Here is a 16,809-nt window from a genome sequence, read left to right on the forward strand (position 1 = left end):
TTCATCCTGTCACGTGGCTGATCATTTGAATGCAAACCAGGCAGCACTGTAAAGGGCCTGCTTGTACTTTGGACTTCCTGGCACGATATCTCCCGCAGTCACTCCTCCCTGCCTGCCTGAATTAGTCGCCACACACAATAGATTTAAGGAGAAGAGCAATTCAAAGGACCCTGCGAACAGGAACGGCTGTGGAGATCTCTTCAAACTTCCTTGATACAGTTCCAGCTAAACTAGATTAAGAGGGAGTTTGTTTGATGATTGGGAGTGACCTGTCGCAGGATTGAATTTGGGTTTTTTTAATCAGTCACTTATAGGAATTCACACCAGCATTTTTGGCTCCTGACAATATATGGGGCCATACTTTTGTTCTGACAATGCTTAAGCCAAGAGCTTGACAAACAATAAAAATAATGATGAACACATCATTTGTGTTCGTCATTTGTGTTCCAGGTGATGAATTGAAGCATCAGAATAACTCACAATTTATTTAAGTCATCCTTAACCCACCTGACAGGTACTTAGTCAATGACCTAATTCCCACAATTTGATGTAGTTGACACAGTTGATTCTCCATTAATAAGGAGTGTGTGGGGCAGATGTTTACAGTCCTCATGCTGTCTTACATTTCTGACACTGAAGTTTCTGTTTACAGTATGGGAAGCTCTCTCTGTCTTGTTTTATGTGTTTGAGAGACAAACCTGGTGGCAGGTGAGGGGACGTGGCCTTTGTAAGACTGCTGGGAAAATGCAGTTGTTTGAATTGATCAGAGACAATGCTGAGAATGAACAGAGAGAAACATGATAGTGTTAACAGCTTCCTTCCTCATATATGCATGAGAGAGATACAGTCAGAAATCCAGACTGAAACTGTGGATATTGTGAAATGAATGAAAAGAAGACGTATGACAGAGGAACAATGAGTGAGCAATTCTCAGACAAGTTCATTCATTGGTTCACATTTGGCAAAAAGGTCAAGAGTCAGTGTCAGATTTTGAAAGGGGAGAATGTGACAACACCCAGTGCCCTTAATTTTAAAACGAGAGCTTACACTGAAACTGCTAGGGATTAATAAGAACGCTGTGAAATAACATAAATAAAGTAAAGGAGACCTGAATTAACATGACACTTAGTTATTGTTAATGAACATTATTAATGCTATTATTAATTTGAGAGAAAGAGAAGCAGCTGCCAAGGCATCAGTGATGGTACATCCTAAAAAAGTTAATCATATCACAATAGTAATACCCAGATTATGATGTTGGGAGTTTTAGAAACAGTAAAGAGTAGTGATAAAAAAAACGTGTCTTTTGTGATTTTGTGACGTTTTATTAGCTGTGGATTGAATGTAGACGTAGAGGAACAGCGTCCTCTGCTGTATGACTGTAAAACGTCTATTTGGCGACTGTGTATACGTCATCATACTGCGACAACATTTTACTTGGCTAATGTTGATAATAAAGCTCAGCAATCGTTTGGTATGTTAGTGTGTGATTTGGGAAATTAGTCGAACTAATTTTAGAAGCAACTTGTTTTTAAAGTAAGTCTTAAAGTCTCTCTATCTACAAAATAAAAGTCCCCGGAAGTCCGTTCTCCGTTTGTAAACACATGGCGTGTAGTCGTGCCTGATGCTCAATTATGCCAAAAGTCTTTGATTTAAAGTTTCCAGGAGAATGTAAGACTCTTCCCGAAGGCTTTTGGTCAGCCGTAGACGTGTGGATAAAGAAACCTCACGTTGTAAACAAGCGTCTGTGCGGGGTGAAGGAGACGGAGAGTGAAGATGTGGGCAGTGAGGCTCTGCGGTTCCTGCTGGACGATCCTGGACTCTCTCGTGATGTGTTGTCCTTCCTGACCAGCGGGCTGTCCCCTGCACAGACACACGAACAGGAGACACCGTGGTCCTCCAGTGTCAGAACAATTATCCCTAAAGTCAGCTGTTACGGGTCAAACCTGCATAAAGAGGTTATACTCAAAGGTAAAAGTGGACTTGAATGAAAGGCTCCACCAAACTCTGTTCTCTTGTTGTAGCTTTTTAAAAAATGTCTTTGTCTCTTCAAGACTTGGGCAGACAGCAAGTGACTTTTCTTCCATTTGAAGAGGATTCAGGAGGGCAGGTGTGTCTAAAGAGGGGCAACATTTATCAGATTCGGCTCCTCCATCAGGACTGTGAGGAATGGTGAGTAGCTGCGCAAGCATAATCTAAACAAGAAAACCCACTTATTAAGTGTCTGCAATTCTGCATAGGTCTCATTTAAAAATATCGGAAAGCAGCCTTCAAGATCAGAGGAAAACGGCTGTATTATGATAAAACAATACCCACTGCATGCAGTATAAAATGTAAAGGAGGTGCTATGTTGTGATATACAGCATGTGTTAATGTGTTTGTGATATATCTATATTGAGATATCAGTGTTGCAGTAGGTGCTTTGAAAGTGTGGTTTTTGGGAAACATGATCTACATTGTTACAGTCGCTATAATATTGTTTTACATCATGAAGATCGTAAGATAAGAAGGTGGAGGGTGATTTAAGCGGCAGTGATGTCTCTTCTGCTGCACAAACTCTTGCCTCTCTTCATTTGTTAGCCTTTGCTGTTGCTGGAAATGTTTTCAGATTTAAAACTGTGTCCTCCTTTCTAAATCTGATGGATTAAAAACGGGACAGTCGGGCAGAAGGTAGTGTAAACTGAAAAATGTAATCCTATAGCAAATCTGTCGGGTAGATAAAGTCAGCTTGATTTGATGGGAAGAGGAAAACAAAGGGATTGTTCAGCAATCATGTGGAAATCAGACCTGATTCAGCTGCTAGCAGGGGGTAATGATTGACTCCTGGGCCTCTATTAACTCCTCATACCTCCCACCTGCTGTGCAATATGTGCACTAGAACAGTACACAGTCTGTATTTGCTGTGTGGTAATTTGATTAGGCACATTCATTTAGAAATATGCAACATTAAATCACAAAACTAAACTACTCAAGATCTTAACACTTGATTTTGATGCAGCAGCTCCTTAAGACAGCTCTTAAGATTAGCTATTAAAGCACATTAAGGCCCGTGTCTTAGTCAGTAATGTGCTTTAATAGACCATGTTCTTGAACAAATTGTCCATTTAAAATGAGCTCGAACCTTATCTGCAGGGCCTTGGAGCTGCATGCGTTGGCTCCGGATGCGTGGCTCTCTGATGGCGTGGCGTACCCGAAGCTGCCCTGGCTCTCCACCGACCTGCTGCCTAAACTGGTGCGCTGGGCCGCCGAGTGCAGGAGCGGTGAGTTCAGGAGCACCTTGTCTCTGCTGCCGGTGGAGAAGTACAGCCTCATGTACCAGCAGCTGAAGGAGAAGTACAAGGCCATGGTCAAGGTAAGGTCAGCTCAGTGTCTTTGAATGGTTTAAGGCTGATATTCAGGGTGGGTATTGATCTTTATTACTGATGAGCTCTTTTTCACTTCCTCTCCAGATTTGGCCTGAGGTCACAGATCCTGAGAAGTTTGTCTACGAGGATGTCGCCATTGCTACATATCTCCTTGTGAGTTCAAACCTGGTTGTTAATGTCAATGACTGATTGAATTGGGTCTTACAGATTGATGTGTGACATGAAGAATAGCCCTCATGCCTCATACGTCTTGTTGACCACCGCCAGGTATGCACATATCCGTATAATGTATGTGTAGGTGCAGCTCATTTTTATCTGCCACGTGTCAGGTCATGCAGCCAAAGCTGGATCAATCAATTTGAGTGTGAAACATGGCTTTGATCCAGTAAATCAATTGATAGGTCATGCCAAAGGCAGGTGAAAGGGTGTCAGCAGCAGCAGATGTCACACCGCAGATGGAAGTTGGGTTTTACTAGCAAGTTTGAACACACAGCGGTGATGAGTCTCTGTCACTGAACTACAGGTGCTGTGGGCCGAGGAGCGAGCCGAGAGGAGTCTGACTGCCCGGCAGTCCTTTGTGGACCTGGGCTGTGGAAACGGCCTCCTGGTTCACATCCTGACCAATGAAGGGGTGAGTTAGGTGCTGGGTGAATGTTAGCCTCATTTCTCTAGAGATGATTCGTTTCTGAATGTGTGAGTCATTAAAACTGAATCCTCAAGCTCAATCGCTTTTTTTTTTTTTTTTTTAGGTTTTTAGAGCTCCCCTCTCTGATGACAAAAATGTGATTTTAAGAACGAAAGAAAGACATCCCTTTATTAGTCACATACACACAGAGTTACAGAGGGGGGAAACTGCACACGCCATGCAATGGTCTAATGGTTTAATGTCACTTCCCAGTTAAAAGCTGACTGAAAGCCCACCAAAGCCACTGAATCTGCAACAGAATTTACTCAGGATCTTAAAACTGAACTGACAGTCTGAAGCCTTAATGTCAGTGTGTGAGCTAAATGCTAACTTCAGCATGCTCGCAATGACGATGCTAAAATGCTAATGTTAGCAGGTATAATGTTTACCATGTGGGCCGTGTTAATTCCGCTCTTTTGCATGCTAACATTTGTGAATTGGCAGTAAACCAACTCAGGCTGATGGAAATATAATTCGTTTTAGAGAAGTTTGAACAAATTTACATTTTGACCTGATGATCCTTAAATTGTTTTATACAACCAACTGTCCTAAAATCTATATATAAAATTCCACTCACATATGATCAAAACCAGCAAATCCTCACATATAGTATCTGCAGTTTTTCATTTTTTTTGTCTGAAAAGTGAAATAATTAATCAAAATAGTTGAATTAACACTCTAATAAGATGCATTCCCCTGGAAGTTTTGACTGATTTAGGAAGGAGCTCACAGATTTATAACAAACTGCTGTTGAATTGACTATAAAATCCAGATAAGAGGTCTTTAAATTAGCCAGATCCTCACTGGCAGCTTAATCAATGACACGGGCCTGCTCGGAGCCCTGATGCAGGGATTCATGTCTGTGAATATATTAAATCTACAGCACCATGTCGCCTTAATGGCCAATCACAAACTAGGACAGGTGTAATTGAAATTACACGCAGCGGCTGATCGTCAGAGTGTGAATGTGGCTGATAACGATTAGCCGCTGACCGTCATGCCCTCTTGTGTTACAGCATGCCGGAAAGGGCATCGATGTTCGGAAGAGGAAGATCTGGGACATGTACGGCTCCCAGACTCTGCTGGAGGTGAGTGGGCTGAGCACGAAGGCGGCGCATTAATTATAACCATATTCAGGTTTTTAATTAGTGTTATTAACGTTTCATGTGGAATCCATATCACATGCTGGAGCTGCCTTTTCAGCCGTTGTCACCCACTCAGAGGCGCTTTAATGCTTCACTTTCGAACCGGCTGAACTCTTGATTCTGCAGTTTGAATGAGACGGATACACATTTCACAACACGAGAAAATCTTATCTGTTAAAACACAACACGTAAGTCAGGTTGCTGACAAAACAATGAATTGTCGTTTTGCAGCTTTTAATTGCGTCACATGATCTTTATCAGCAAGTGGAGTTCAGCCGGTTGGTGAAAGTTTCAAAATTCAGTCTTGACCTCAGAAAGAACGCAATTCAGTCCATGATAAGTGAGCAAATACTACCTGCTGATGAAGACCATGTGATGTAATGGAAAGCTCCATGTCAGGTGCTGTTTCCAAGGGCAAAATTAAACTGAAATGCATGAATGAATAAAGAAATCTAAAATTAAAATGAACGTTTATTTTCCTCAGTTGATAACCTTTTAAAAAGTAATGCATAAACACTCAAAATGCATTTAAATCTCCAGTTTTTGTGCTGAACATTGCCCAGTGAAACTGCACAAAATATGGAAAAAATCAATCACAGTGATCAAAAGCAAAACGGCAGTCAACAAAAAAATACGCCTCCCAGCCACTCACCAGTGCACAGGTGATTATATTAACTAGGCGTTACCGCCCATATCCCTGTGACCCAATTACTGTGATATCAAAAACATACAACATACAACAAAATAACTCAAATACAAATACTGTTTATATCCATCACAATAAATGCCTTCATGGCTCCTACAAGCACCATATTATTCATTATTTTACTCCTGGATGATGGCACACATTGTACTTGAGCAACGATTTTGATGATCTGTTAACTATTTAAAAGCAAAAAAATGCCCAAACCTGTTGGTTCAAGTCTCTCAGGTGTGAAGATTTCCTGCTTTCTGTGCTCTTATATGATAGTAAACATCATCATAGTGTTTGGAGCTGCTGTTCAGACAAAACAAGCCAGAAAAAAAAAGAAGACATTTTTTTCTGGGTTTTTTTTGACACTTAAAAACCAAACAATTAATTGATTAATTACCTGATTGATAATGTAGTACAAGTATTCACAGTTAGACGTACTCATGTTCTCACTTAGAGGGAAAGCTGCCTTCAAAACGTTGCACTTCCCTGTCTGGCCTCAGTCATTCATTTGACAACAAGCTGCTGACTGCTTCCATTTCAGGTCATCTATTATTGACTGATTTTTGTGGAGCGGATGTGGTAGACCAATCTTTCTGGGGCCTCCAGGGGTGCTGTGCTCAGTCCTCAGCCTCCTTTTTGAAGCTGTCTCTGAACCTCACAGGCCTCAGTGCTCTCAGCTTACATCGTGTGCGATGTTGGTGGCGCGCCCGCCTGTTGAAACGAGCCAAATGCGAAAGGATTTATGTAAATTCTGAGCTGGATTCGTCGGCATTGCGTTATTTTGATCACGTAAAGGCCGGTGTTTTGTCAAGAAAAATGTGGTGCAGCCTAAAGGCTTTAATACAAATTGACAGGTTCTCTGATATATTAAAAGTTTGAGAAGATTAAAAAGTTTTCCTTTTAGACAATCTCCATAAATTGATTCAGAATCAAATCACGCCAGCGTGCGTATTCCCTGCTCTAAGGGGCTCTTGTGCTTTTTGGGTCTTTGCTATTTCAGGAAAAGGCAATTACTCCCAGCGAGAGCTTCTTATTCCCGGGTACGGACTGGCTGATTGGGAACCACTCAGACGAGCTCACACCGTGGATCCCCGTTATAGCTGCCAGGCGAGTCATCAGCGCACACAATCTCACTCAGCGGCTCAAGTGCCAGCTGATCTCTCCCACTGGGAATAACATTATGGGCTGAGGGAGGATGTGTGAATTTGTGTGTGTGTGTGTGTTTGTTCCTGTATGTCAGTTCAGTAGTGTGTATTAACAAATGCAACCACCTGATGGCGATGTTGAGCCTCAGTCTGAGACGTCTGCTTTCCTCTAACGTGATGATGATCAGTAGAAATGGATTGTTGTTTCCTGTCTGAATCTTTCTTAAAGGAACATAAGTAGCACACAAGCACAGAACACGTTTAATCACAGTTTTCTTTGCCGTTGCTCTCACCGCAGGTCCTCTTACTCCTGCCGGTACTTCGTCCTGCCCTGCTGCTTCTTCGACTTCTATGGAAAATACCAGAGACGTCAGTGCAAGAAGTCTCAGTATAAGGAATACATCGACTTCATCGCTGAGGTCAGCCGAGTGAGCGGCTTCAACACGGAAGAGGACTGCCTGAGGATCCCATCCACCAAGCGGGTACGAGTCAGAGCTGTGAATCTTAGCTTGTGCGTGTGACTTCCTGTGTTTCACACAGAACTGGTCTCACTGGTAAACATCTGTCACATAGTGCGATTTGGATCTTTTACTTCATTAAATCTATACTTCAAAACAAGTCACAGCTACTTATTTTGTTCATAAAAATGAGGACGTACAAAGAAATCCTTTAAATTCAGCTGTACTGTTTTTCTTCAGACTTTTGTAAGCCCACTCCAGAACCACAGAGGACATCACGCAACTGTCTTCACAGCATGAGAAATACTTTACATGACGAATATATAATTACTTCCTCTGTGAAGCTGGCAGATCGCCCCTTTAACACTGCCTAAGTAATAAAACAAATGGACAGTTTGGACATAAAGATTTGGACATTAGCACATTGTTTGACCGTCAGACTGCACTGAAGGGAGAAAACACCATATTCTGAAAGCTTTAGTTGTATCCTCTACCTGGATTATTTTTAGGACACTTCCCTTTCAAAATAACAAGTCTAATTTGTGGATATATACAGCGCACGTTCACACTCTTGTAACTTCTCACGGCGCTGGCTGTGTGTAAAAAAGACTTCATAGTGGTAGAATCAGTGGGTGGTACGAAGTCAGGGCGCCACGCTGGGTTCTCGAATCGCTAATGCTCATGTACCTGAAGCCGAAGAAGTCGTAGGTGTGACTCTGACTTTCGTCGCATGTGTCTTTTTTGTCTCTGACTTTTCTAGTCTTTCTGCACTGTGGCTCTCCAACAAAGCAGAGAAGTCGTGAGCAGATTTTTTTGTTTAAAAAGGAGACAGACTTTCGCAGGAGTCAGCAGATTTCTGTGCAGCATCATGATGAAGCGTTTTCATGCTTACAGCTGTGCATTCCTGCCTTTTTCCCACCTGAGCCTCATTTAGCCATACACAGATAAATGAAGTCTTTATCAGACCTAAAGGGACGTTTCTTTCACAGCTGGTAGCTTTTAATGGCTTCAGTGCACATGGGAGCTTAAAAATGGAAATGCTTTGTCCATAGTAGCACACTTATTAAGGGTTTTCATTGTCATTTTCTTTGGAGTCTCTGGTTTTCTAGTTTTGAGCTCTGGCCTCTGGGGAGTCGTCCTGACATTCAGCTCCTCTTCCTGCAGGTGTGCCTGGTGGGAAAGTCTAGAAACTACCAGCTTCCTGACGAGGCCGAGGCCGAGCAGCGAAGAGCTCATTACGTCGAGAGCCGCCAGACTCCCTCTGCGGTCACAGTTCAGGGGTCAGGCATCAGAAATGATGCAGACTGTTGCCATGGGAGCAAAGACAGCGACGGGACCCCCGGGAACAGCTGGGGAGCTGGGTTCCAGCCCAGAGACAGGGTTGAAACGGTTCGAAACTGCGCCGCTCTCCCACGGGAGTTTGTTGACAGCGTTGTCCTGCGGGTTGCTAATGCTCTTCTGGGAATGACTGAGGACAGCGGGGGGTCCTCCAGCGATTGGAACAGAGGAGGTAAACCATCAACAGCCACGAAACACTGGAGATAGACAAACAAATCACAGAAGTCTCTGCGGACGTGAGCCGCTACTGAAGTGATGAACAGGTTCAGATTAAATCCAGAGAAGGACACATTGTCTGTGAAGCTCGCTGATCCGGCCTTATTATGCTGCACTCTGGGGGTGTCTGGATTCATTACTTTGTAATATCTGTTAGCTCCTCTGCCCAACAAAGGAAGAGATTAATATCAACAGAAGCAATGAAGTTGGGAAAAAAGGGTCAAAGTTTTTAGGCTGGAAGGCAAACTGTGTAACAGATATCCTGCTGGAATACTCTAGGCTGATTATTTTATCCATAAAAAGATCATTTCTGTACAACCAGCATAATGCTTAAAAATACAGATGCTGCATGCTGCAAGGTGAAATGCAGTATCTACTTGTTTGTTTAAGAAAACCTTATTATTTACACCCCACAGCTCAACATCTTCCCTTATCCTGACACGGCAAAACAGATGCCAAAAAGTGAGATTCAGGTCTTAAAGGAGCAGTTATTTGCTTTCTAGCTTAGCTTAGCAAAAAGACTGGAAGAAGGGAAACAGCTAGTCTGGCTCCATCAAACTGCTGTTGACATTTTGGTTGTTGTGCAGTGTGTGTACGTGCTAATCAGGGAGCTTCAAAGGTGCTGGGAAACAGACAGACGAGCCGTTTCTCTGTTTCTAGTCTTTGTGCTAAGCTAAGCTAACCAGTTGCTAGCTGTAGCCTTGAGTTTAATAGACAGATATGAGAATGATATTGATCCACTCATCTCTCTTTCTGCCAGAAAGCAAAAAGCATAATCCTAAAAAACTCGATCTTTAACTCCATTCAGAGTGAACCGGTAGCTGCATTGTTCGCTCCTGTGTGCCGCAGCTATAACCCAAATACCTCCAAAACAACACGAATGAATCGCTCCTCACATTTCTCGTTGGTACCCTTTCTAGGTGCTTTGCGGCACGTCAGCAGCTTCTGAACCCCTCGTCTGATCCCCCCTCCATCATCCCATCCAACCCTCCACCTCTCTCGTCAACACCCTGTCCCCTCTCGGCATCAGTCGACAGGGCCTTCGCGACACAGAGCGAAGCCGCTTTGAACTCTGTATCTCACCCTCCGCCCGCCGCTTCCTGCACCACGCGGCACAGAGAGCGCAACACGGCATCGCGCGCGCGCACACACACACACACACACACACACCGTCTCACTCACACACCGCCCATGCATCACCTTTGTCAACGCCTCTGCACCCCTGCTGCCACACAGACACACACAATATGAATGAGATAAGGAGATGAGGACCACTGTGATTAAAACACAAAATTCTCTGTCAGGATGTCAGCACTGAAATTAGAGGTAGAAAATATGAGGGAGAGCGAATAAAGGGAGTCTGTGACTCTGTGCAGAGATGACTGGATGAATAATGCACCACCGTCTATGATTTATGCATGAGTATGCATTTGTATTGAGGTATTCCTACCAGTTATCTGCTGTGTAAGAACAAAGGGTAAATTCAGGTTCGGTCGGCCTATATTGAATAAATCCAGGAGGGCCTCAGAGTCATCGAAAAGGCTTTGAGATTCAGTTTCTCTCCATTTTTAATGCATTTTCAAAGAGTGTGAGTTTTATATATTATGTTTTTATATTTGAAGTGATGCTTAAGCAGAATTTCGGTTACACAGTTTGGCCTCCAGGCTTTAATGTAAGTCTAAATTTTGTTGAACATATTTATCAGTTGCTCCTGAGCTCCTAGTCTCTTTTTTTTTAATTCAAACAGAACTCAGAAACACACATTGAACGCATTTACAAAGAAGCTCGTCACCTTGATCAGCCGGTAGACTTGCTGTAGATTTGCTGTATTTGAAGAAATATTTTGTATCTGATATGTCCATTTCTCCCCCCCATGCAAATACAGAATTGAAGAATTGAACATAAGCAGCCATGCAAACAGCAGTTGTCCGGGGCTGCGGATTGAACCTCAGTATCAAATTTAAATTTTTCTTAACACTCAGAAAAGTGCAAAAAAGGCTTAAAGGTCAAAAGTTTGCATCAGAATCTTCCTTGTTCTGATCAAAATGAAGAAACTTTTTTTTATCCTTACTGTGTTTTATTTCATCAAAGTTCATTATTTGAAACAATGACAAATGTTCGAGCAACGGCAGCTGTTACAGCCGAACAGCTGACGTGTGAAATGTTCGAACGTGCGAAGCTGGCCGCTCGAGCCTTGAGTCGAGTTACTAATTCATGCATGCTGTGCTGCTGACTGGGCTCGTGCAGTTATGTAAGCGTGCTGAGAGCGAAAGTTAGTGTGTGACCGTACATCAAACATGCAACACCTCAAATCAGTAAAATCTGGCCTCGCAGACATTTATTCAAAAGACAGGCAACTCCAAAATTCACATAAGGTCTCATGTAAATGTTCTTTGTCTTGTTCCTGTGTGCACCTTTTGTAAGTGCTGAACAGAAACAGCTTGCATGACAGAGGGAGTGGGTGAGAGTAGGTACAGTATGTTATTAACAGGTGGGCGCCTCCCATCACACAAGGATTACACCTTGTTCGTAATATTAGAGCTGCGGCGATTCATAGATTTATCGATTTGCCTGCCAACAGGGAGTTGGCAACAATCATCTAAGTCAGGTTTTCTAAAACACACAAAAAAGAAAAGAAAAAATGTCACTATTTCATGAAAGAAATCATGTAATTTGCGCATTATTCCATGATGAAATAGCAGGCTTACATACAATTATATCAGTAATCTGAAAAACATTCGCTTTCTTCCTGTTCTTTTCTTTCGGCTATTGTGAGTATTGTTATAATTAGTGGAGTGGCATCGCGCACTGTGGCTCCTTTTCTTGGCTTGTGACCCTTTATAGCCCAGCATGCATCAGTGAGCTTTTAGCTTTTAGCAGCCGGAGTGATGTTCCCCTTTCAGATTGGTCTCATTTTCTAGATTTTAGCGTCCTGAAGACATAAAAGCGCTCCAGTATTTCATAAGAAAAAGGAAAGAAAAAGTGATTTTCCTCTTCTTAAATTGTTTATCATCTTGTGAGCAGGTCTGGTTCATAGGTTAGGTAAAGAAAGTTGACTGTTTCTGAGCATTTTCAGGCTCTAATAGACAATAAAATGAAAAGAAGAGCAGCCCTGTGTTACAGCTGTGCTGAAAATGATCCTTTCGAATGCTTTCGTCACCACTCGGCAATGTTAGAGCAAATTTTTCTGCACTCAGCCTGATTCTGAATTGGCCTAAGCAGCAAAAACAATCATCCACAACAAGCAATCAATTGCTGGCCATCTCAGCGTTTTGCACGGGGGATGTTCAACCTTAAAAAAGAATCCAGCAAACCAAGCCATTAATAATCGTCTGCGTTGGTCTGAGTCCAAGCAGAGCCTCCACTGTCAATACTGACCTTCTCCCATTAATCCCCATTAACATTGTAGGCAGCTCTAAACGGTGTATTGATATTATATTAAGGCCCGGAGCTCCCTGGCGTCTGGGCTGCAGGATGGCAGTCTGCCCAGTTTCACACTCTGCAGCACAGGACTGCGTTTGGCCATGCAAGTGTCTGTGAATGTGGGAGCGTGTTGCATATTTTAGGGATTATCCCAGCAATTTGACCAGCTAAATTTAGGGTGCATTAGAGTGGACAATATGTTTTCTCAGGAATTTCGGTGGCAGAAAAACAAGTATTTAGAAACCTGAAAACCGTCATAGCTCTAAATCCAGTTTTAGATTTACTGTAAAATTAATCAAGCCGACCACCCTGGATTAGAGGCTGAGACAATATATTTCACAGTGACGTCCTCTCATATTCGGTCATGTTTAAGCCAACAGGGGGATTGCCTGCCCCCAAAGGGCCAGCGGAGGTTTGGTGTAAAAGTACGATGAAGATCTGCAAGATTTAGGTCAAATGCTGTTTATGAAAAGGCACAAAGGAGCATTAGAAATCCAGCGGCGTGTCCCTCTCCAATATGAGGAGGAAGAGGAGGAGGATTTTCATTTCTACAAACCAAAGGTCAGCCCTGATTGAATTCTCTTCTGGGGGAAAAAGGGCAAAGCCAGAAATACTGAAGCGCTCATGACATGAAGCCTGAAGGCGGGGTGCTGCCATCACGAAGGGGCACGCCATTTATCTGCTAACTCTTCGCTGAACTCGTGGCATTGGACTTTGTGCGTTTCAGCATCCCCGTCTCCCTTTTTGCTCTTTGGTATCTAAAATTACTGTCCCGGTGGGGGTGTGACGACAATGACTCACGCTCTCAAGAGGCCGGTGGGAGATGCAGAGGTGAAATGCATGCTGGTTGCTCTGAGCAGCTTTAATTGAGCACTCTTCACAGCCCTGACTAACGCTGAAAGACAGTTGACTGAGGTGTTTTTTTTCCCTGTAAAATGTTCTGTATATAGAATTTATCGCCCTTTCACTCTGGGACGATGTCACGCTGCAGTCTCTCAAAAACAGCCAGCGACATCGACTCAAGCCAATCAGCTGTTTCGGACGCTTCTTTCACGCTCCGTAAGGGCGGATAAGACTTATTTCTGTGCATGCCTGAAGCAGCATGTTAATATATTGATGACTGTAACATCAATAAGCCTCCTCCTGCTCCTTTGTCGCTCTGTTGTTTGCTCTCGTCTTTCATCCGCTCACTCCCCGCCTCCCTCCTCTTCAGGCAGCCTCTCCGTGAGCGAGGTCGCCGGGCTGTTGGAGCAGGAAACGCTGCAGCTCCTGAAGAAGGAGTGCGGAGGTCTTCAAACGCTGCTCAAGAACAACCACCAAGTCTTTCGAGGTAGTTTGACTTCCATACATCCTCATAGCTAGTCCACATAAAAGTGTGTTAGTTACTTTTGGAAGGAGCGCTTTATTCTGAAGAGGTCTTGCATCTTCCTGTCGTTCCCTATCTTTCAGTGGAAGGAGGGAGGGTGTACATAAGAGACTGGCGGGACAGGAAGTCCTCCAGGGTGGACACCAAGCGGAAGCCTGTCGCCCCCGGTGCCCTGAAAACTCGTCCCTGCTGGTTTCACGACCACCACCCTCAGCGCTGCCCCCTGCCGGCTGAACACTGTGCCTTCGCCCATGGACCCGATGACCTCCGACCCTCCACGAGACCTCTGAAGAAGATAAAAAAGGCTGCCTTTTGATTGGCTCATTCCTCCTGAACTCACTCAATGCTTAAACCTGCTGCGCAAAGTCCCCACATTCAGCCATGCAGCCACAGAGAGGAAGGAGTTCAGGTCCAAGCCGTGTGAGTTTTATTGATGCGACATTACATCATTTCTGGGAATTGAGGCCTTGAAATTTCACAGTATCCTCTTTCATCTGCGTAACGCTTCCTGGTGCAGCCTCAGGTTTCACTGCTGGAGCTCGCTGACACTCGTGGGTCACTTTGTCTGCTGAAATTTAATTTCACGGGATTATTTTCGTTCTTTTTATTTATTGAAGAAGTGGACTCTTGTTAAACTCAGAAAATCGGATACTTACTGTATATTAAAGTGTATTTCAAACCACATCTTTGTATTCATTTAAAGATGATCAAGTCTATCGTAGATTTTTTTTAACCTTTTTTCATCCTGGTGAGGGGGCACTCAGGGTATTTTTCAACTTTTCACTCACTTTAAAAGCTTCTGTATACTTCACTTAGTTAATTCACCTCAGACAGGTACTTTGAGGTTCACAGGCAGGGCGGTGGATAAAGACTGGCCGGCATTTGAACAAAGTAAATGTTAGCGTTATGAATTATTTGTTGGCAGGAGTTGAGGGGTGAGCTGCATGCCGTCGCCTCCGGACGGGCGCTCACTGCTGTGTCTCTCTAACACAGTTCACCATCACCCTGTGGCTCAAATGTCAAAGACACTAAGGCCCACGCAGGGACACCAGTGAGGTGATGGGAAGCGCCTCCTCGGGGCCTTTGTTTGTTTATGTTAGCAAGAACAATCAGAGCATTCATGCCATAAAGGACAGACAGTTCAATACTTCAGTCTCATACATGAGGATTGCAAAGAAGACAGGAATACTTGTTACCATCATCCATCATTGTCATGTTTTCACTGTGTCACAGGCTGCGTAACAATGTGCTGCGTGACATTAAATGATGGGATATCTTGGTAATCGCATTTGGGAATGTGAGAACTGACTACTGAAGCTTAAAGAGTTATACATTTGACTCAGTATCTCATCATTTAGATATTTCACGATTTATCTGAACGGACCCTTTAAAAAGCTACTTGATTCACATTAAGGACACGACACCAAATGAGCGGTGAATGCTGTCTCAGGCAGCAGCTGTCTGTCGCACGCACTGTTCATTCCTTGATTTTTCTGTTGAGAGGATAAATCCATACTGTGGTGGTGAAGGGCATCATAGGGTTAGTTACATATTAGCAGACTGCGTGCTCTCATCCCCTGGAGATCAACGGCTGCGTGGCTGAATATTGATGAAGATGTACACGTGTTTACTCAGTCTGTCCACAGGTTCGACACGGGGAGAAAAAGTCAGCATCTTAATAGTTTTCTGGGTAATCTTGAGTGCTGATAGATAATTTACCACAGGTGAAAGGCCGTTTAGACATAATTGATGCTTCAGCTGTGATGGACATAAACCGCAGCGGCGCTGAAAGTGAGCGTGGTTGTGTTTTGACCGGCAGTCCTCGGTCATAATGTGCACAGCTATGTGTGGGTTTTAATGACCTGTTTAAATCATCCCCGCCACAAACACACACATCATTATGCTTCCAGGAAGAAATCAATTCATGAAAATACTCCTTCCACTTCGGGTCTGCAAAGATCATCAAACCCAATCGACCTGCTGCCCTACATTTAACTGCTGAGGAGTGTGACATGGCCGGGAAGCATTCACCTGCCCGGTCTCCACCTTCAAGCTCTTGTCATGACCTTTGACCCCAGCCCTTTCTGACCGCTGTCCAATAAGCCATCATTATTACTCTGTTTGCGACCGCCTCGCAGCGCTGCCCTGGAGACCAGAGGAGATCCAGAGCAAGCAAAATTAAGCCTCCCCCCTCGTCACACCCACAGACCCCTCCATCCTCCCCTCCCCACCCTGACCACACGAGTCTCCCTGCTCCCACCCCTCATGTAAAAAAATAGGAGGTCTGGTGCTCACCCAGTCTGAAGAATGCATAATTGTGCCAAAGAACTTATTTGGTAACATATTAGCTAACACTGGCAACAGCTAACGTTAGCATTCAACCACATCCTCTTAGAACCACTTCCTAGCCAACATAGCTAACATTGCTGTTTCATATAATAATCTGAGAAGTCACACGGTGATCAGGGAGATAGGAAAACATAAATATTTCTGTGTCTCAAATTTATGCTTGTTTTGTTTCTGACTTTACCCAAATCTTTACTTTGCCTTGCTGGAGTTTCACCCATTTATGGCTATGAAGAGAAATCTAAGACGAGAAATGCGACCTGCGTTGAAGGGTCATGAGTAGATATGGTTTGAATACAAGAGTCACGAGCTAATAAGACTGAGAATCGCTAACATAAGAGACAGTGTCCAGTGTTTTTGGTTCCCAGATATCAGGATCCTGTTACAGTTCCACTGGAAAACTATGTGAACTATGTAAACAAGCTGTTTCCTTTAAAAGAGGACGTGTCTTACACAGGGTCTGATACTGACTCACATTGCTTCCAATAACTTAAGAAGAAAACCATTATCCTTTTTTTTTTTTTTACGGTTCGTAGCCGTAGACATGTGCATAAATGTATTAGAGATTCTGAAAGCAAAAGACAGGACAGAGGGGACCACGTTAGCAGACAAAATTACTCCCCGTGCC

At 43.6% G+C, this 16,809-nt stretch overlaps 1 protein-coding gene across 1 annotated transcript; it reads left to right on the top strand.

The window, feature by feature from the left end:
* Positions 1–1,375: 1,375 nt before the first annotated feature.
* On the top strand, positions 1,376–14,516 carry trmt44 (tRNA methyltransferase 44 homolog). Its single transcript, XM_070993661.1, has 11 exons — positions 1,376–1,971; positions 2,055–2,172; positions 3,133–3,352; positions 3,450–3,518; positions 3,889–3,996; positions 5,067–5,138; positions 6,890–6,996; positions 7,333–7,516; positions 8,657–9,002; positions 13,683–13,799; positions 13,919–14,516. Exons 1-11 carry the CDS (start codon positions 1,635–1,637, stop codon positions 14,149–14,151), a joined length of 1,911 nt encoding a protein of 636 aa, XP_070849762.1. The 5' UTR covers positions 1,376–1,634; the 3' UTR covers positions 14,152–14,516.
* Positions 14,517–16,809: the final 2,293 nt, after the last annotated feature.

The sequence above is a fragment of the Chaetodon trifascialis genome, chromosome 23 (assembly GCF_039877785.1).
Source record: "Chaetodon trifascialis isolate fChaTrf1 chromosome 23, fChaTrf1.hap1, whole genome shotgun sequence".
Taxonomy (NCBI): domain Eukaryota; kingdom Metazoa; phylum Chordata; class Actinopteri; order Chaetodontiformes; family Chaetodontidae; genus Chaetodon; species Chaetodon trifascialis.